Source organism: Equus caballus, chromosome 13 (genome assembly GCF_041296265.1).
Source record: "Equus caballus isolate H_3958 breed thoroughbred chromosome 13, TB-T2T, whole genome shotgun sequence".
In the NCBI taxonomy this organism is placed as follows: Eukaryota; Metazoa; Chordata; class Mammalia; order Perissodactyla; family Equidae; genus Equus; species Equus caballus.
This window is the reverse complement of record NC_091696.1, coordinates 9676599-9697496: the sequence shown is the minus strand read 5'-3', so window position 1 is coordinate 9697496 and position 20898 is coordinate 9676599. Positions and strand designations below refer to the sequence as shown.

The window sequence follows — 20898 nt, the reverse complement described above, 5'->3', positions numbered from 1 at the left end:
AGTTACCTCACCTCTCCTCACCTCCAATCACCTCTCTGCACATTTCAGACCACCTTGCCCCCATCCCACAAATATCCCTGAGTCCCTGTTTTCAGGGAAGTGAATTTGAGGCTCATGCTCTCACTTCCTCACGTGGCTGCCTTGTGAGTAAACCCTCTCTCTGCTACAATCTTCTCATCTTAGTGTTTGGCTTCCTGGGCGGCGGGCAAAGACAAACCTGGTTCTGTAACAAATGACGAGCCAGCTAGGAGCTAAGTCCAGAGGGACCTTTTTGCCTGAGACTCATCAGCCCCTTGCCAGGGTGGAGAACCTGTGGAGTCCAGCAGCTGCCGGGAGCATTTCCCCTGGGACTGTTCCGGGATTCTTTCCTGGCTTGGCGCTGCCAACTCCTCGGCGCATATTTTCACTTTGCAGTAGAGAGACGGTTTCTCGGTTTGGACGACGTCTTTTTGGTGAGTAAATTTGGTACAAGTGACCACATTCTTATTTCTTCTTCAAGTCTGGCTTCCAAAAGGAAGCCTTGGTTTGGCAGGGGACGCCCTCCGTGACTTCCAACAAAGGAAGCCTTGGTCCGGCCTTCATTGTGAGGGTCTTGGTTTGGAGGATGCTCGATAATAAGGAAGAATTAGGGATCTGTTCACAGAAGTGCTCTTGGCTTGGTTTGGTTTGGTTTGGTTTTGAGATCTGGTTCCAGCTGCAGCATAAGTATACTTTGACCGGCCGTGTCTAAATTATGCTAATTTGATTCCCACCTGCAGCCCCCTAGGCTGCATTCTTCTAAATTGGACAACTTTTAGTTACAAGTCCATGAAAAAGAAAAAGATGGTATTTTTCTGTAACACCATGTGGCCACAGTCAGAGAGCTCTTATGATGACTAGTCTTAAGAACTTAATCAAATTTGGAATCTCAGCTTCCACTCGTGGTCTTACAGATGCTAATGAAAGCTCCACACCCCACCCCCACCTCGCCACTGCCTGGTTTTGGAGGTGCATGTTCCTTCCCGGGGAGCTCTCCTCTGCCTGGTTTCAGAGAGTCCTCTTTCCACCCCCAGGAGCCCTCCTCTGTCTGGTTTCAGAGAGTTCTCATTCCACCCCCGGGAGCTCTCCTCTGGTTTTGGGCACTTGGAGTGATTCCAGGCTGGCCCCTTGATCAATCCTTGACTGACAATCTGGAACCATGTTTTGTCTCCTGTCAAGAGCTTGTTGAGGATTTTAGGTGCCTACTAAGTCAGTCGTGCAGACAGAGGACCGGTGATTTATTCTGTGAACTGTTTTGGCTGGGAACTGTTGTTTGTGTGAGCTTTATCTTGATAACTCTCGGGAAGAGGCTGGGAGGGCGAGGCCTGATCACTTCTTTCCCTTCTTTGTCTTGTTCGTCAGCTTCTCTGTTGTTATCAAGTTGGGGTTCAGTTTAGGCTGGACCTGAGCAGAACCTAGACAGTCTGTAAAATCAAAACTTGAAAAACTTTCTGCCAGGGACTTCGCTCTCAACCCTGGCAGTGGGAGTCCCAGCCCCAGACCACTCCAGGCCTTTGCCTCTTGCCTCTCTGGCTTGCCTTGTGCTGGCTCAGGGACTAAGTGCCTGTGCTGAATGGGACTTGACTAAATCTTATAACTATGTTGACACCTGCAGTCGGGCTCTGCACCCTTCTCTGGCCCACTGTCAGTCAGACACTGACGGTGCTTTACCACCATGGGGAATGCCCCAAGCATCCCCGGAGACTCACCGATTGGGTGCACTTTAATTAATTGGAAACACTTTCAACTTTGGGTGGGTTATGCCCCAGAAACTCCATCTTGGAGAAAACTTGAGTGGTTTCTCTGTGCCTTTACGATGTACTTGGACAGGTAGATCAACCCGTAATGTCATTTGAGTTACAACCCAATTTCTGAGAAATCAAGAGCCGCTGTCCTAGGAAAATCCTTGTAAGACTGGAAATGCAGCTTTAGAGGCAGTTCCACCCATTTCCCTTATCTCAGAGAGCTTGCAAATCCTCTGGGGACTATCTAGCCCATCACTAATTCCTAAGACTGAAGTAAAAAAAAAGGAAAAAGGCCAAAAATGACCAGAAGAGCGCCATCGCCAAAAATCAAGCATCGCGAGTGTCTTCTCCACAAACATTAGTAAAAAGGCTCAAAACAAAATTTGGGTTCACAACTAGGGAGCCTTGTACCTGATGCATGGCAGTAATTTTAAAACAATAGCTGTGCAGTCTCTGTGTATGTGTGTCTATGTGTATGTTATATGTGTGTGATATTTTTACCTTGGGATGGTATGGCCAAAAATTAAGAGCTATGTTTAATTGGCTTAAAGTAAGCACTTACCTAAATTATTTCTAAATGGAAAAGAAATTAACCCAAATGTCTTTTAAGTTAAGATGATATAAAATTAATCTTTGGTAAATGAAAGCTTATTTAAATTTGTTGGTTTGATTAAAATGGACATGTCCTCCAGAGTTAGCAGTGGATATGATGCAGACATGCAGCCTTGAATCTACATTTATTGGTCAAATAAGCTGATGTTATCTCTATTACAAAACTGGTTAGCAAAAATACTAATTTAAAATGATGGCTAATTTTGTCTAACATCTCACGAAGTTTTATAGGCAATCTAAATAATTATTGGGAACGAGTAAACTAGATGTGAAAAAGACAAAAGTGTTGGGTGAACTTTTTAAAATAATTATGTCTTATGACACGTATATTTAAAATAACTTCCAAAATCTTTCTGGTAACTTGAAACTTTGAAGTGTTTCTAGGTAAAATTGGATGATAAAAAACTCACTGAATATCTGGGTCATTTTTCATATAAGATAAAATACTGAAACATTATCATTAGACATGTCTAGATTTATCTATCTACTTTTGGCTTCTTATTACAAAGAAACTAAAAGGTGTTTAGGTCTATTAGTAAACATGTCTTGTATTTTATTAAGATTGTACATGAAGTAGCACGTTTCTAGAAATTATAAAACATATTTATAAATTTGCCAAGCCACAGCATGCTAATGTAAAGGACAGTTCATAACTGCTTAGTTTTTAGTTTTTACTAGGGTCTGTAAGGGTTAAAAATTCTAATTAATATATATGCAATTTAAAGCTACTAAAAATTAATAAGGCAAACAGCTCTGTATACAAGGAAATTAAAATGTATGTTTTCAGTAAAGAAGGTATAAAGAATGGAAGCATTTTTGTTCGTTAGTTTAAGAAAGATAAATTTGTCCTTAAGTACTAGAAGGGAAGAAAGAAAGCATGGGACAAATTCTGAATGTAAAAAGAAAGTTATAGAAGGTTTGTGAAAGAGAAATTCTGAAGGGAGTTTTATGCCTAGTCAAGTTGGCTAGGATTAAAGTAAATTCAATTAAGTAAATGAATTTTAACGTAAAACAAAAAATATGAGCTGGTGCAAAAATTAAAATTTGATTTTCTCTCTCAAAAGGATAATTTTCTTGAACTTTTGGTCTGCTCTTGATAAAGAGGTTATAAAAGGTTTTTTTTCTTTATTTTTGAGAAAGTCTACCCAAAAGACAGAGAATAAGCTCTCTCTATTAAGATCTTTTGACTGTTTTAACTGTTTACCCTTGACTGTTTCTTTTGTCACTTTGAATAGATAACTGAGTGTTGTTTCCTATCTGAACAAATGTTTTAAAACCTTTTGATATTTTTGACAAGTGCCCCCCCCCCCCCCCCCCCCCCCGCCCCGCTGCAAATACTCAAATTCTGAATAAAGGCTTTCTTTTGGCCTGGAAGAAGCAAGAGAATTTCTCTGAGGATTTTCAGAGGGCCCCTGAGACTTGTCAAAGAGATTTTCTCTCTCTTCCTATAAGGAGGAAGACACTAAGCTAATTAGGCTTATTTGGTATGTTAAATTACATGGGAAGCATTGCCAAATAAGTGATGATAAACTTTCTTAGGTGGTATTATGTGGAAAATACTATTCATATAAATGGTTTAAAAATTATATAACATTCCTAAAATTCTGATTAGTCCTGGTTGTCAGCCATAATTCTGGTTATTATTTTAAAGTATTGTATGTCACAAATTAACCAAATTTCTTTGTCAGTTGCCATTTTGGAATCTTATTGTTTACAGACAGTTAATGTTTTACTCTGATGCTTTTGCAAAATATGGTTTGTCTTCAGAGAAATTCATGGAAAGGACTCTGACACTCTAGAATACAGGTTTCCGATAAACTTTCAGATTGTAAAAGTGAACAGGGTAAGAAATTACAGAACTCTAACAGAGAAACTGATGACCTCATAAAACTGCCAACAGAACAGTAAGATCAAGAATTGATTACACAGGACTGAAGGAACTAATGAGGATGATTATGATTTATATGACTTTTCATTTGAGATATTGCTGATTTTTTTGATGTTCTGTTTTGTTTCCAGATTTAAGGAAGTCTTTTTCTCTCATGCTAACTATAACTTATGTCAATTTGATAAATTATACCTTTGTAAGCAGATTTGAAACATTTCTTTCTTTCTCTACCTGATCCCTCCAGGATTTGAAAACTCTTAACGAGTGAGTATAGTTTTCATGGCAATATAGTTATTTGCATAAGTAAGTTCAATAAGAATCTCTTCTCCTTATAACAGGACACAATTGGAAATATTGCTTATCTTACCAAAGCTTTGACTGGAATGTCATATTTGAGAGAAGCATACAGGCTCAGATACGACAAGACAACTTTTGAGGAATAAAGGTTGACTTCCTGGGATAAAGCCACTTGGAAACATTAGCCTGGTACCTTGTTTACAAGGATTCCAGCAACCCAGGTAAGTAAGGAAGGTCATTTATTTGGCAGGTGCCCGGAACCTCAAAATACTTTGGGCAATCTCAAGAGAAGAGAGGAATCCACCCAAATCTGTAGGTATTGCAGGCAAAATCTGATGACAAGTCTTTGGCTTGGCTTTCCTGGCCTCGAGAGGCCTTTAAAGTTCAATCTGAGATTCCTCAGAAAGAGTTTCAGCAAAGCAGATTTGAAAGAACCTATATAATCAATTGTTATTCTTGCTGTACTTATGTAAATAATTGGGCTGAGTTTATTAAAACTAAACTTATTTTGCAAACTGATTAGTCTTAATTTGGCTATCTTTGGTAAAAATGAGGGTGATTTTAGAGAGAAAAATTATGTTTCAATAAAAACTATAGTACACATACATGGTATTAAATTCTAATGCTGATAATTGTCTTTGAGGTTTTTATTTTATATCTGTTAACTGGACTGGATCCTGAATTCTTCTAGTCTCTTGAAATATCTGGCTACAAATCTCCAAATTAATGTTTTAAATTTTTCCCCATCATTTTCATTTGGAATCATTGAGAACTGAACCTGCCCTTTTTCCTGAAACCTTGCAAACTGAAGCTGGACAACTTGATATAAACTTAAGAGAGACTCATGTCTGTTGCTGTGTAAGACACTCAGTAAGATACCTGAACACCTGATGACATCATCGGAGACATTTCAAACTGCAAAAGATGCTTTGACTCTGACACCTAGAAATCTTTTGACTGGCTGCCACCTTGACTCAGAAAGGTTTATAATTTGCTCCACCATTAACCTTGTTTTTCTTTTTGTCTCTCTAGAAATACTCCTTATCAAATACCTGGTTACTTGCTAACACAATATAGGCTGAACTTTGGGAGCCTACCTGCATCACCATCTTACTAAGAGACTGGTTCAATGAGATGGAACAACCTATGCCCCTCATCAAAAGGATAATCCCTCAAGACTGAAGATGAACAACAAAAGAGGGGATTGATACCAGTCAACAGAATGTTGACATAAGGGAAGCCATATTGTAAAACAGAAACCATACCGTAACTTTGAATGACTTCTGATTAACTAACCCAGACATGGTCTGTATATTTTATGAACCCTCTCAGCTGCTATAAGATGATAACTTTGCTCTTTTGAGTTCCTTAGGAATGTGATGACCCCCAGGCAGAGAGTCTGTGCTGATGGGCATCATCAATGACAACTGAAAGATCAGGATATAGGCTGTTGCTGTGGTCTCTGATGCACATCCAGTAAAACAAAAGACTATCAGGAACTGAGACCAGATGTCTGCCCCACCTGGAGATCAGATGGAGGCCCCACTGGGATTAGGTCTATTTTTCAGGGATTGTTAAAATTTGGGTTGTCTAAACTTCTTACCCTTCTGGTAAGCTGAGAAAAAGAGAATATTTCCAGATGAGTGCTAAACTGTTTCATTCCTTTAACCCAGATCTATGCCCCAATTCAGCAGGAAGTAGCTAGATTAGTCATTGCCCCAAATTCCTCAAAATAAGGAATGACCAAAGAATAGGGGGGATTGAAACCGGCAAACAGTCCTTGATGATTGGGCATCTAGGTACTAAAGTTTTTCCTTTTTGCTATTACTGATTATAGCTTTTAGTTGTTTAACCCGCCCATTGTTAACTGTGCTGCTCAGGTAGTATACTATCTGACTCCCACTAGGCTCCTACAGATAACGTCTCCCTGGAGCCTGGGTCCCCATGGTCATGTGTGTGTGAGCTGTTTTTCAGGAATTAGAACTCCTTGTCCACTTCAGGCCAGTTGAGACCACCAGCTCATCAACTGGGCCCGTGCAGATGTCCAATAGGTGACCTTTTGACATCAAGAGGCTAAAAACTCCACCCTCACATCATGCTCACGCCGCCATTTTGTGAACATGGGTCCTATGAAGAGGCGTGGCGTCTGACTACGCCTGCGCAGATCATCAGTTACCTCACCTCTCCTCACCTCCAATCACCTCTCTGCACATTTCAGACCACCTTGCCCCCATCCCACAAATATCCCTGAGTCCCTGTTTTCAGGGAAGTGAATTTGAGGCTCATGCTCTCACTTCCTCACGTGGCTGCCTTGTGAGTAAACCCTCTCTCTGCTACAATCTTGTTATCTCGGTGTTTGGCTCTCTGGTTGGTGGGCAAAAACGAACCTGATTCGGTAACACTGCTATAGACTGAATATTTGTATCCCCCGCAAATTCTTATGTTGAAACCTAATCCCCAATGTGTTGGTATTTGGAAGTGGGGCCGTTGGGAGATGATTAGGTGCCCTTATAAAAGAAACCCCACAGAGCTCCCTTGTTGCCCCTTCCACCATGTGAGGACACAGTGAGATGGCCATCCATGAACCAGGAAGCGGTTCCTCACGAGACACCAAATCTGCCAGTACCTTGATCTTGGAGTTCCCAGCTGCTAGCACTGTGAGAAACAAATTTTTGTTCACAGCCATCAGTCTGTGGTATTCTGTGAGAGCAGCCCGAATGAACTAACACAGTAACATTTTGCAAAACTATACTATACTATCACAACCCGGATACTGACATTCATATAATCCACCAATCTTATTCAGATTTCCTAGTTTTGTACTCTTTTTGTGTGCATTAGGCTCTGTACAATTTTAACACCTGGGTAGGTTCCTGTATTCACCACCACAGTGTAAGAAATGTACAGTTCCAGCACCAAAGGATCACTGGTGCAGACGTTTTATGACCACACCCACCTCCCTCCAGCCACCTCTTTCACTTCGGCCCTAACACTTGGCAACCACTGGATCTGTCTTCTGTTTCTAAACTTTCGTCATTTCTAAAATGTTATATAAAAGGAACCATACATCATGTAATTTTTTGGGATTGGTTTTTTGCTCAATATAATAACCTGGCAATTCCTTCACCTTGTTGTTTGGATCAATAATTTGTTTCTTTGGATTGCTGAGTAGTATTCTATGGTATGGCTGTACCATAGTTGAACTCTTTACCTGTTGAAGGACATTTAGGTTGTTTCCAGTTTTTGGCTATTATGAGTAAAGCTGCTATGAACACAGTGTACAGGTTTTTAAATGTACAGGGATATTGAATTAGCTACCACATTCTGGGGGCAGAGGGGCTTACTGAGTCCATCATTATTTCTAAGGGCTTTTCAGTGGAAAGAATTAGGATTTACTTTTTCCCCCCTTTTTTGTTTTTCTTTTTTGGTGAGGAAGATTGGCCCTGAGCTAACATTTGTGCCAATCTTCCTCTATTTTCTATGTGGGATGCTGCCACTGCATGGCTTGATAAGCAGTGTCTAGGTCCGTGCCCAGGATCTGAACGCACAAACCCCAGGCTGCCCAAGCGGAGCAAGAGAACTTAACCACTATGCCACCAGGCTGGCCCCAGGATATACTTTTTAATTTAAGCTAAAATACAGCATGAGTTCATACAGATACTTTCTAATTAAATTCAAGACTATAGGAAGTTTGCATAACATCACTGATTTTATATCTACATATCTCCTCTCCTATGACAAAATTCCAGTTCTGATAACATCAACATAATTGTTTTATCTTACACATTTACACCTATTTCCAACAATACGACTACTGAATACAATTTCAGATTTTATGGCAGTTTTTAAAAAAATGGCAGTTAATTTTGTCCTTAGGGTAAATCTGTGTTTTCAAGTCATTCAGAAGAGCTCCATTCTGTGTAGTTAGGTCACCAAGATATACATTTAGGTTTATTTGTTTCATTTTACTTTCAACTTTTATAGATTGATTTTTAAAATTAATCTTTATCATTTAATCACATAAAACATGTAGGTTTCCAAAGTCAGATACATAAAACAGAGTATATGCAAAGTTTAGCCTCTTTTCCCTTCATTCTATTCTCTCCTTCCTCATATGAACTATTAAAAATTTTTGTTATACTTCCACTTTTTAAAAATATAAGTATTTATTTATTTACATTTGTACCTCCCTACTCCCTTTCACAATTGAATAGTAGAGGTAATGGGCATACTTTCTTATTCCTGACGTTAGCAGGAAAGCCTCTAGCATTTCACCATTGACATCCTCTAAAACGTTTTGCAAAATGCGGGCAACGCTATCCATTCTAAATAATCTTCCACAGCATTTCTTGGCAAGAAAAACGATGTGAAAACTCTCAAACTGAAAAGTGGCCCGCCAACATGCCTGTTGACTGAGTATTAACCCATTTGGGGAGAGCTTCAAGAGCTCCGAACTCGACTTAGTACATTTTACACAAGAAGAAAACTGAGAGGAACTGCCCCAAGGAACACTGGGAACGGGCGAGAGCTCCAGGATCCTGCCCTGCAGTCCAGGGGTCCTGGATAAGTCTACCAAGACTTTCTTTTTTATTTTCTTTCTCTCTTTTTTTTAAAGTGTACTCAATACACAGATACGTATTTTTACAGAGAGGAATATTTTAGGAGACCCTCGAAGGTTAAGAAGTGGCAGAAGGCTGCAAGGCTGGATGAAGCAGTTACCGCCCGCGCAACCACGATCGCCCAGAGCCCCAGAAGGGTGCCCCGCTCGCACCCACTCATACTGGGAAGCTCCGGTTCTAGTTCGGGGGCGACAGAACTCGCGGAGATGCTGTGAAGGCACGAAGTAGGGAGGTCCAAATGAGAGGGCGCGGGACCATTAAGTCAAAGCTGTCACACTTGGCGCTGGGACAGGGCAGACAGACACAGGCAGCATTCCAGCAGAAGTCGGGCGAAGACACAGCGGGGCGAGCACACCACAGGGTAGGTTTGCGAAAGGAGAATTGGTCCCGATGAGGATCCGTAGGGCTTCCACGGGCTTCAGCTGTGAAGCCCCGGCCTGGGGGCGGGGACTAGGTCCGCAGACGGAAACCCGCGGGAAGACTGGAGGCGGGGCAAAGGAAACGACGCTAAAGAGGCCCAATAGGACGGGGCGAGCCTCCTCGGGTAGGGATAACGGTTTCCGGTAGCGGCGAAAGGGAGGGGCGGGGGAGAGGAGTTGGCGAGTGGGGTCCTTTGACCCTTGGCCCCAGCGCCCACACCCCTGCAGCCACGCCAAGATGATGGGCTGTGGGGAGTCAGAGTTGGAGTCGGTGGGAAGGGGGGAGGCCCCGGGGCCACCCCCAGAACCGCGCGCCCCGGAGTCCGGAGCCCCGGTGCCCGAGCCCGGTCTGGACCTGAGCCTGAGCCTGAGCCCGAGCTCCGAGAGCACGCAGCGGCCGAACCGCAGCCCCGGGCGGCGCAAGGGGCGGGCGGAGCGGCGGGGCGGGGCCCGCAAAGGGCGGCAGGTGAGCTGGGGGGAGACCTGGCCGCCCGCCCGCGGCTCCGCGCCCACCTCTTCACCGCCCTGCTCTCTGCCCCCAGGTTCGCTTCCGCCTGGCCCCGCCCTCCCCGGTGCGCTCCGAGCTGCCGCCGGCCGCCGCCGCAACGAGCGAGAAGCCCGCGGCGCCGACCGACCTGGGCGCGCCCGCGCCGCACAGCAGCCTGGCCCTGAGCTTCGAGCTGCAGGCCGCGCGGGCCGCAGCGGGGGGCCCCTTCGATGCCGCGAAGGCCGTGGAGGAGCAGCTCAGAAAGTCCTTCCAGACCCGCTGCGGCCTGGAGGAGAGCGTGGCCGAGGGTGAGGGGGGCAGGCGGCCGGCCGGGCGCGGGGATCGAGGCGAGGGGCGCCGCTCACCGCCGCTCCCCCTGCGGTCTCAGGGCTGAACGTGCCGCGCTCCAGGCGGCTCTTCCGAGACCTGGTGAGCCTGCAGGTGCCGGAGGAACAGGTTCTGAACGCCGCGCTGCGGGAGAAGCTGGCGCTCCTGCCGCCGCAGGGTCGAGCCCCCGCCCCGAAGGTGAGGGCCCCGGGCGGGAGCCTGCCCTGTGCCCCCTGCCCCTGCCCGCAAGCCTAACTCCGCTTTGGGCTCCAACTCCCACAGGACCCACCTGGGCCAGGGCCAGACATGACCATCCTGTGTGACCCAGAAACACTATTTTATGAATCTCCACACCTGACCCTGGATGGGCTGCCGCCGCTCCGGCTTCAGCTCCGGCCCCGCCCTTCAGAGGACACCTTTCTCATGCATCGGACGCTGAGGCGGTGGGAAGCGTAGACCTGGAGGCTCCCTGGATTGCTACTTCCTATTTTTGTGTTAAAACTATTTATCGGAATAAAGTGGTTTTGCTAACAAATGGGACTCTTCTTGGGAGTCTTAAGTTGGGGGTCAAGCCTCAGGTTGGAAGCTCCCTGGAAGTCAAGTTTTTGGCCCTTTTTTTAAAGGAACTTCATAGGGATGACAAGTAGAAAACACTGTCCAAGTCAGGGGTTTAGATGCCCTCCCCGCCTTTTCCAGACTTCAGTCACAGCTACCACCTTTGTTTTTGATGACACCACACGTGTTCCTTTGCACCACTTATTTCTGATCGCTTTAACGTGTGGGCCTCAGCCCACGTTTTACACTTCAGGGAAGCCTTCCCTCATCCTGCTCAAGGAAGCTGCAAGGCAGTTGCTAGCACCCAGCTATTCAAAATGATCTTGTTTTTACCCTTATTTACACCTGACTCAGTGCTTAATATTTGTTGACTGAATGTTCAAACCTCCAGGAACACTTGACAAGCCACTGAAAAGCTTCAAGTTAATTAAGTTGCCTATTAGTCTGGTTCTACAGCACAAAAAGGGTGGGTGGGCTACTAGAGCAGGTGGTGGCCTGGTCCAGGTGACTTTTTCTAGCTCCACCGGTAACACTTCCCAAGTTAGCCTTCTGCCCCAAGCTCCCACACAAATTTTGTCAATGGGATTTTTGTAGAGGGGAGACGAACTCTTCAAGTTTCACATCAAAATTTGCACTATACCCCTTTTGTCTGACTGGCGTTCTGTATACTTGTGTGTAGATCAGACTAGCATTCAACAGTTTTCCCAACCACCAGAAGACCTGTCCTGTTCTTGAGACCCTGTAGTTTGGGCAGAGAGGAGGCACAGGTTCTACAGGTTCGGGGCGGCCCCCATCCCTTCCCTGCCAGCTAGAAAGTGCCAGACACAGGTGTGGGGCCACTGCCCTAAACACCAAGTTTACTGTGCTGTTCTCACATTCCAAACCCAACCCCCTCTCCCAAAGGGGGACAGCAGAGTGAAGGATTTTCACAGTACCTGCGTGCCTCCCTGCCAAGCTTACCCCCTTAACCCTCAGTCCATCTATCCGTGGTCCACTGAGACGCAGCTAGGGACAAGGCCCAAGGACAAATGGGAACCCCTCCTTGGGAGAACAGGAGGAAGAGGCCAGAGAACTTGATACCCCCACCTCCCATGCCTTAGGAGAACAGAGGTCAGCAAACAGTCCATGCCATCCAGCCCAGTGAGCTGGGGGAGAGGAAGATGATGGTAAGTCCAGCGCAGCTCAGCTTGCTGCTTAGGTGCCAGAGGTGTAGGGAGAAGGCTGGGGCAGCAACATAGGAAAAGCTTTCTCTGCAGACCCAAGAAAGGAAACTATTTTTGGAGCCAGAAAGGAAAGACCTTGGGACACTCTCCTCTTCCCCCAGGTCCTTAGGAGCAGCGGGCAGCTTCTTCACACTTTCTGTTCAGGGGGCCACTTAGTGGCTGGGGGAACGGGCCTTGTGGAACAGGTACACAGGACGCTGGAAGCCTGAGGGGAGAGTGTGCAATCAGGAGGGGTTGGCAGGACCTCAAGACTCTCCACAGGGTCTGCACCCTCTCTGCCAGGACCAGCCTCCCTTCCTCCCCCAAGAAAATAAGCCAGCCCTACCTTTGGAGGTGTTGTGGGGTGTGGCCACAAGCTCATAGCTGGAGAAGCCCACCTCTGGGGATGTCAGGTAGGAAGTGAACTGCTCTGGCTTCAGCTGGATTCGATAGTAGTTCTTGTAGATTGTTTCCTAGGGAGAAGGGCAGGGGACAATTTCAACTCGCTGCCTTCTCCCCGGGTAGAGAATGATGCCCACCCAGGGGGCCTTCTCACCTTGCTCAGAAAGTCCTCTTTCTGCTTCCTCGAGGCCTTTCTTGCCTCAACTAAAGGAAGGATATCCCCAATTTCCACTGAAACCCCAACTCACCGTGAGAGTCTTTCTCCTGCCATAGGATGACCAAGGTTGGGGCTCCAGGACCAGGATGCCCCCAGGGCGGAGGTGCCGGTAGATCCGGCGGAACATGCGCTTCAGCCCCTCGTCTCCCCAGTTCAGATGCACCCACTTGGTGAGGCTGAGGCAGAGCACCACATCATACTCGGGGTTTTGGGCATCCACCAGCTCATCTCGATCCAGCACATAGTTACCCTGAGGGCAAGAATTGGGGGCGAGGTCAACAGAGGCATTGAAAGAACCACTGCTCCCACACAACCCGCTCTGCAGCCTCTAAGACAAAGTCCCGCTGCCTCACCTTAGCCCTTGGCCACAATCTTCCCTGACACTCCTCAGACTAACTTCCAAATGGTGCCCTCTCTTTGAGTCTCCTTTTCTTGCTTTACACCCTCCTGCTCCTGCTTTCTAGTGAGAGCAAACCAATCAAACATAAAAAGGGCGCCTGGGTAATTTTAAGTTGAGCAAATTACCCACGAGATCTCCAAAGCTGGGTCAAATTGCAGAGAAAGAATGCTGAGGTTCTCCCAAGACCCTGTCCAGTACTTATTTCCACCCCACATACATTAAGCCGAGTGACTCAACATTATACAAAGGGACCTAACCCAGGTTTGAAAGGGAGACCTGTAGTTTCTTCCCTGTGGTTGGGGCTGGCAAAGTTTCAGGCCTATTCTTTCCCTTCTCCCAGAGAAACGAGGAGCCCTATCCTTCAGGAAGCCTTTTCTAGATAAGCTCACCACCCTCTGTAAAGCCCATTCTTCCAGGCTTAATCCAACATACTGCCAACTATTACTGCAGACGGCCTATGTGGAGCATGTTATGGGGAGCTATACATAGTCAGGGAACAGACATTCTGAAGACACAGGCCTCTTCCCTTCTGCAGAGGACTTTCTGATTCTTCCCCATCCTGCTATCTAGGGTCAGTGTGGAGATGATCTAAGGCCAATCCACTTGCGTTCCTGACCACTGACACTCTTCAACCAACGCTGCACCTATTGCAAACGAGGTCCCTATCAATGGACGGAAACCATAAATATTAGTCAGCCACTCCCCTAATCCTCCCCCTACAACCAGACATTCCACGTTTGACACCGATCCCTTCATGTGTCTTCAGTAGTTTGGAGGACAAGTTCTCATATGGACCAAATCCCCTAGTGAGCATCAGCAGCAGCCCCCAAGGGAAGGTGGACTGGTCTGGATTATAGTCCAGGCCGGGAGCAGGGCAGAAGGAGTCAGTCCCTACCTTGGGGCTTGTGGACATGAGAAAAAACCCTAGACAGAACTCCCGCCCTTCTAGGTTATAGAAAAGCAGAGACACCCAGCGGAATCAGTCCCAGATTAAGACCCTTCTCTTGAGGCTCTGGTTCTCCTAGAGTACATGTGAGTGCATGCACAGAAATCCCTCTGGTCATAACCTTCCCCTGCCAGGTTCCCATTTAATCTCATCTTCATACCTGGCCCCTATCCCCCAAACCTTTGGACCCTCTTACCGTGACGAAGACAACATTGTTGGGGAAGACTGATGTGTCTGCTCCATCCAAGGGCACTTGGGGTGCAGCAATGGGACCCCGGCTGGCTGTCAGTGAGGCTGGGAAGCAGCTTCTCTTTCGGACGGTTGTGGTCCCTTCCTCACTTTCTGCCCCTGGGTCCCCCTCAGAAGTCTGGGGTGGCAGACGCAGCTCCTCGGACAGGTAGTGTCTGATGTTTTGGCGGGCAGAGTGGATGAGCCGGGCATCAATATCCAGGCCCACCATGCGGGATGGGCCCCACTTACAGGCAATGCTCAGGGCCAGATGGCCCACATTGCAGCCCAGATCTAAGACGTCCCGACCTCGAAACCACTCGGGCTTCAACACCCGAAGGCGCCCATCCTCACAGGAAGGATTGCGGTACCCATAGTACTTGCTGTAATTCCCATACTGGAACTTGCGCTGTTGCTTTTTGAAGCCTGCTGCAGGTAGTGGGTGGAGGTGGTGGCGGCCTCCCCCACTCCCTCGGCCCTTTTCCTTGGGACCCTGGCCTGCACCCCTAGCCCCTGCCTCCGACTTGCTGGAAGTCCTGCGACGTTTGCGATGTCGTGAGGAGGAAGACGAGGGTGCAGAGGTAACTGAGGCAGCTGGAGGGGCTGAAAGGGAGCCTGAGGGACCCTGGAGGGCAGATGGAAGGGGGGAGACGACCTCATCCCTGCAGTTGATGGCTGTGTTGAGTTCATAGGGCTGGGGGGCATCCCGGTTCTGGCCTCTATGCCGCTGCTGCTGTGTGGTGCCCTCCCCATGGAGTGAGGGCGCGAGGGGGGCTGTGGGCAGCACAGAGTGGCTATCATTCCCGCCAGTTGCCTGCTGCTGCTGGTGGTGCTGTCCCCGGTGTCTATGCCGCTTCCGACCAGTCTTGAGTGGCGAAGCAAGAACTACTTGGGCCTCATCAGTGCAAGTGTTGAGACTGAGCGGATCAGTAATATCTTTGGGGATGAGGATCTCCACCGGATCTCGCCCCTTGGCCGGAAGTGGGGATGACTTGGGGGTCTCCGCATTGAGTACGCGGCTCACTTCCTCATCCAGGAGACTATTAAGGTTCAGTGGATCAAAAATATTGCCCCCCAGGAGGAAGTTGGAGGGTAACACAGAGTCACAGTCCGAATTAACCCGCCTGCGCCTCTTGAAGGCCGGATGTTTGAAGCCTCCCCCACCTCCTCCTACATTACAGCTATTTCTCCTCTTGCCCCCACCTCCCCCAGGGGGCCGGTGGGGCTGATAGCCATTTCGGGGTCGAGGAGGGGCAGGGGGGCCCAGTTCTGTTCCGCCCCCTCCCCGTCGCTCCTCCCCCACGTCCGGGGGAGCAGCTCGCCCGTGGGGATCAGACAAGCGGGCCTCCCCGTGCGGCAGCGCCTGGGGGCCGCCCCCTCGTTGCTGCTGCGCCTGGCCGCCCCGGGGGGTGGATGGAGCCCTGGGGCTCTCCTTGCCGGCCCCAGAAGCCAGGGCCCCCTCCGAGTGCGCGCGCGGCCCCGGCCCACGCTGCGTCCCGCCGCGGAGCTCCCCGGAGGCGGCCTCTCGGTGCGGCTGCACCGTGGGGCCGCCCCCTCCGCCCGACTCCTCTTTGAGCGGCGGCGGCGGGGCCGGCACCAGAAACGGCTCCTTCTCCGCCGCCATCTCGATCATTTCCTCCCCTTATTCCGTCCCAGTCGAGGGCAACGAGGGGGGCTAGGGGGCTTCACCCCCCTTCCTAGACCCCGCTCCCCTCCCCCCTTTCCCGAGTGCGCGCGCAGCTCTGCTCTTCTCGCCTAGTCTCGCGCCCAAGCGCCTCCCCCGAAGCGCGCCCCACTAGCCCGCGAGACCAAAACAAGATGCCCGCGAGACCCGAACTCGAGGAATCGACCGCGCGTGCGCCGACCCCTTTCTCCTCTACCACTACCGCTTCCCGCGAGCGCGCACCGCTGGAGCGCGTTCCTCTCGCCCCGGAATCACGCATGCGCACTCCGCCACCACCCTGGTTGCGCGCGCATCGGAGTACGAACCAACTTAACGGCTCCGGGAGTTTAAATATAGCCCCCACGACCCCCCAAAAAGCCCACCACCCCAAATTGACACCCTACTTCCCTTCGCAGCTATGTCCGTCCCTACTGATATCCTTTGTCTCTGCCGCGCGATCCCACCCACCGTAGGCGGGGGACGGGGAGCTGGTGTGAAAAGGTCTCCTTGACACCCGACCCTTGTTCCTGAGGAATGAGTCTCAGCGGTCTCCGCCCGGCTCTAAAGCCAACAACCTCCCTACCCCGCCTCCTTCCTCCCCCTAGCGGGCAGCGCCTGCGCACACCCTTTTGGGCTTGCGCGGGTAGATGCAGCACGTGCTGGAGATGACACCCCGCCCTCCGTCCTAGGGGCGGGGACTGTTACGTCGCTTCCTCAGGTTTGGTACACGCAACGTGCGTCAGCACGATTCGAAGGGGGCGTGAATAAGGAACGGGGCGGCCCTCATGAATTATTCATGACCCGGTCCCCCCCCCCCCCCCCCCCACCTTTGCCCACCTACTTAGAAGAGCTTCCGAGGCAGCGGAGGGGTGAACCTAAAAGTAGAGGAAGGGAAAGATCGGAGCATACTGACCGTCTTCCTACGAACTGTTCTCAGTAAAATACGATAGGTCATTTTAACTCACCCCACTGGAAAATATTCTCTGCTGAACTGAAAAGAAAAAAAAAATAAGGCACTAAGACAGCCGATGTCGTCCAACTTCCTCTTCCCCCGAAATGGCCGAGTCGTTCTCTCGCTCCTCCGCCTTCCCCCAATCGCGATCACCTGGAGACACCACGCCCTATTCTCCGCCTCCACACCCACAGCCCCGACACCAACGCCTCCGCCCACCACCCGAAGCCTGCGCAGGAGCCCTGAGCCCGGGGGCTGCGACGCCGACGCCCACCCCAGCCACCTCGCACGCAGGCCTTCCCGAGCGCACACCCTGCGGCTTCGCGCCGCCTAGTAGAAAAACGAATGTAGGCGGGGAAGAGATTTCGGCCTGCTTTGGGCCCCCTGCCTCGGCCAATGGGGAAAAAGCTATTCGACGCCCCTTCCACGGGGTGCTAGGTGGCCCTTTCTCCCTGCCAACAGTGCTTGGGGTGCGGGGCCTGTGGCTGAGAAGAGGGCGGGAGAGGTGAGAGTGGGGTTCAGGAGAGTCTCAAATAAAATATTAAAATAAGGGCGTGAAGGAGACTAAAAGGGAGAATAGGAATTGGGGAACGAAAAGAGGAAGGAAAAGGTAGTCTGGGACCCAGAGAAAACTTAGTAAAAGCAAGAGGAGCTTCATGAACGATCAGGCGCCGCAGCTGCCGCCTAAAAAAAGTGAGACCAAGCAGGATTATGGGATATGTAGTTTTACAGGGCAGCTCGGTTGGAAGATGGCGGAAATCGCTGCGCAAACGCAAAAGCGGCTTCCAGTTGCGCATGCGCCTCAACCCGGGCCGCCGCGCCACCCCCCCGCCCGCTGGGGAGGGGGTGGAGCTTGTGCGTGGCCTCGCACCTTCTCTTGGTGGCGGGAAAACTGGGTCGAGGCTGGAGCGGCTTGCAGAATCGCTGCGGTAGTTCGCTTCGCTCCTCGCCGTTTAGGGCCTCTTCACTCCAAAAGGTAGCTGGCTCTTCTCCGGTTGCAGAGGAGGGTGCTTGGCCCGGCCAGTCCTGGTACTTGTGGTCTGAGGAGAAGTCTTCTCCTCAGGGCGACAAGCAACTCTGACGCCTCCTCCTCAGACTCTCTGGCCGCAGACTCACCCCCAACAGACACACAAAAGTAACCCCATATCGTGGCGGGCAGCGACGGGCTGAGAGGGGAGGAGGATTCTGGTGCCTCCGTGGAGGGGGCGGGGCGCCTCTGGGGGGCAGTGTCTCCTGGTGAGATCCTTGATGACGAAGAGAGGCTGGAAAGCCACTTTTTTGCCCCTTGAGGGGCGTCAGGGACTTCGGACTCTGTGAAACCTCCCGTCTTATTATTGCTGTCCTCCAGAGAGAATGGGAGAGGGAAGAGAGGGGAAGAAGGCGGCCCAGCGAAAGCTCCCCGCTTTGGTTTAGAGGTGGAAGGAGGCCTCTCGCTGCCGCACTTGGGCGCCCGGTGACGGGAGGTGGCGCGGGGACCCGGGCGTGTGCGCCTTTCAGCCCAGACGACGCGAAGAGGCTGGTCTGAGGTCGGGAGCAGGGCCCGTGGGGAAGCCTTGCGGGCGGTGGATCCCGAGAGCCGGGGGACACGGGAGTCCCCCAGAAAGAGTCTGCGTTTGGGTGATAAGCGGCCACGTCTCTGCTTCCTTGTCCTCTGAACCAAGAAGCTTTAGCTCACGTCCACTGATTTGTAAAAGTCTGCAAAAGGTTTAGTTCAACTAGTTAGGACAGTAAATGTCTTGCTACGTGGTCTGGTCTGGGCAGTAAGGGCAGCTGGAATAATTTTTTTTCCGTCTGTCTTGTTAAAAGTTTTAAATCAAGCTCGCTGAGCACACATACACAAAGAAGAAAGAAAAGAAAAAACTACTGTTACTAATCGAGGCATGAAAATAAGCAGTTTACATGCCATTAGACGTTAACGCCAAAAGGGAATTAAACTCCAGTTTAACGGAGATTTTAAATATAGTCTTTACAGTTTTTTTTGAGGCTCACAGCGTTTGTGTTAGAGAATAATCCTAAAGGGTTTACTTTTCTTTTTAGACCAAGGATTCCAGGAACAGTATAAAAAGGGAATAATTGGATAGTTAGGAGGAGGAAACTTGTGAACACATTCTAAATGGGGGAGGGGGATGGGAGGACGATTAATGCTTTTTGAAAAATATTGACGACTGAATTAAGTTATTTAGCTAGATCGTTCTCAAACAGTTTGGTCTCAGAACCCTTTTATACTCTTAAAAATTAGGGAGGACTTCAAAGATTGGTTTATATCTGTTGCTATTCATATATTAGAAATTAAACAAAAATTTTGAGCATTTATTCTAAAATAAAAATAAACCCGTTACACTTTAACATAAATAACATTTTTAATGAAAAATATATTTGCCTAAATGAAAGAAAATTTAGTGTGAAGAATGGCATTGTTTTACATTTTTGCAAATCTCTTTCGTGTTTGGCTTAATAGAAGACAGCTGGATTTCCATCTGTTTCTGAATTCACTCTGTTATGATATCTTGTTTCGTTTCAAGTATATGAGAAAAAAACAGCCTAACACAGATAAGTAGCTGGAAGGGGGGGGGATCCCCAGGGGTCTTTGGATCACACTTTGAGAACTGCTGAGCTAGGTGATTCTATCCTAAAATCAGTGTGATGATTTTTAGTGTTCTAAGTGTAAGAAAACCTTGAATTTTTTTGGAACACCTCTTTCACCTTCCCTTGGTTCCCTTTATTGGTTGTTTGTTTTTCCCTCCTTATTCACCCTTCTTTCCTATGTTGAGTGGGTAGGATCCAGTTTATGGAACTTTCTTTTACTTTCATTCTTAAAGCTTCATTGTTTTTTTTTTTTTCCTCTCTTTTTCATCTAAGGTAAGAAGAGAGAAATTAAAATGTCAAATGTTATTCCTGGGTTTAGAGCTCCCAGTCATTTAGTAGCTGACCAGGTGAAAGTTGGTGGTATTTTGTTTATTTATTAACTCTTTTTCAAATTTTTTCTCTCTCTGAACTTGATTTCAGTATTCTTTACTGTGGAAGAAAATTTGTCTGAAACAGAGGAGCAGAAACTTGAGTTGTCAGACAGTGATTACCTGGCTTTCCTTTCTCTATTGATCAGGTTAGAGATTTTCTTTAAAAGTAATGTTCCCATCACACCCCCACTCTCAATTAAGGGGAACTATATACATTGCTGCTTATAGATTTACTCCGTCTTACTGACTCAATGATGACCCGCGATTTTTCCCGGTTGGTTGAGGCTCCAGTAACACACTTTGGCCTAGAGAGGCCAGTGTAGGTTTAGATAATGATTTAAAACTAACTTTTGGAAAATTTTGCATTTTTTAGATTGATCAAAATACTCTTTTTGTTTTACTTGAAGAATGTAGAATTTAAAAAGTCACTTTTGAAGTGGTAATACGTGTATAAGACGCTAGAGGTACACAAGGGGATACAGTAAAAAGCTCCCTTCCACTCCCAGCCCCTCAGTTGTACTCCCAGAGGCATTTTTGTCAGTTTCTTGTATATTCTTCCAGAGATAGTTTATGGGTACACAAGCATATTATGTAGATGTACATTTTTAAAAATCAAATATTGTCATCTCAAATACACTAATTTTCATTTCTCATTTAGTGTAGCTCTTCTTGTAATTTAGTTTACCTTTATGGGGACTTCTCATGATCATTTTTGGAATTTTGGAGTCTGAGAGAAGATATGTTTGTCATTTGTGGCCAAATTAATATTTCTTTTGCAGCCTGATTTTATTCAGTTTCTGGCTTCTGTTTAGGATTGTCAAAAAGAAGGAGATCAATTTGCTGCAGTGTTTCTCCTCTAATTTCCCATTTGCCTTTTTTCCTGGAGCAAATAAGTTTGAGGGTTGGTGGTGATGAATTAAGATGGAAACACTGAGAAAATGTTCTCCTTAATATAAAGGAAAAG

At 48.1% G+C, this 20898-nt stretch overlaps 3 protein-coding genes and 1 long non-coding RNA gene across 11 annotated transcripts in view; 3 read left to right on the top strand and 1 right to left on the bottom strand.

Annotated features, from left to right (window-relative positions):
- Positions 1-7686, top strand: LOC111776191 (uncharacterized). Of its 2 annotated transcripts, none has more exons than XR_002812159.2 (3): positions 1-452; positions 4602-4781; positions 5593-7686. It is a non-coding gene; the product is annotated as an uncharacterized lncRNA (long non-coding RNA). The 2 variants fall into 2 exon arrangements; XR_011424271.1 differs by lacking the exon at positions 1-452 and adding an exon at positions 4107-4218.
- A 306-nt stretch (positions 7687-7992) lies between these two features.
- Positions 7993-10947, top strand: PPP1R35 (protein phosphatase 1 regulatory subunit 35). Of its 2 annotated transcripts, none has more exons than XM_023655342.2 (4): positions 7993-9540; positions 10141-10393; positions 10474-10610; positions 10695-10947. In XM_023655342.2, the coding sequence occupies exons 1-4, from the start codon at positions 9418-9420 to the stop codon at positions 10866-10868; spliced, it is 687 nt and encodes a 228-aa protein (XP_023511110.1). In that variant the 5' UTR covers positions 7993-9417; the 3' UTR covers positions 10869-10947. The 2 variants fall into 2 exon arrangements, with proteins under 2 accessions (XP_023511110.1, XP_023511109.1); XM_023655341.2 differs by lacking the exon at positions 7993-9540 and adding an exon at positions 9716-10064.
- An 849-nt stretch (positions 10948-11796) lies between these two features.
- MEPCE (methylphosphate capping enzyme) lies at positions 11797-16352 on the bottom strand. The gene is made up of 4 exons (XM_023655334.2): positions 14331-16352; positions 12820-13038; positions 12516-12642; positions 11797-12395 (listed from the first exon to the last, which is right to left on the bottom strand). Exons 1-4 carry the CDS (start codon positions 15993-15995, stop codon positions 12343-12345), a joined length of 2064 nt encoding a protein of 687 aa, XP_023511102.2. The 5' UTR covers positions 15996-16352; the 3' UTR covers positions 11797-12342.
- Positions 16353-17794: 1442 nt separating this feature from the next.
- Positions 17795-20898, top strand: part of ZCWPW1 (zinc finger CW-type and PWWP domain containing 1) — a 28682-nt gene continuing 25578 nt past the window's right edge. For 2 of the 6 annotated variants that reach the window (XM_023655339.2, XM_023655337.2), the window contains exons 1-2: positions 17808-17953; positions 19984-20080. The gene's annotated coding sequence lies outside the window, so the exon portion shown is untranslated. Of the gene's footprint in view, positions 17954-19983; positions 20081-20898 lie in introns of all 6 variants that reach the window. The other 4 variants (XM_023655335.2, XM_070230756.1, XM_023655336.2 and 1 more) reach the window with 4 other exon arrangements.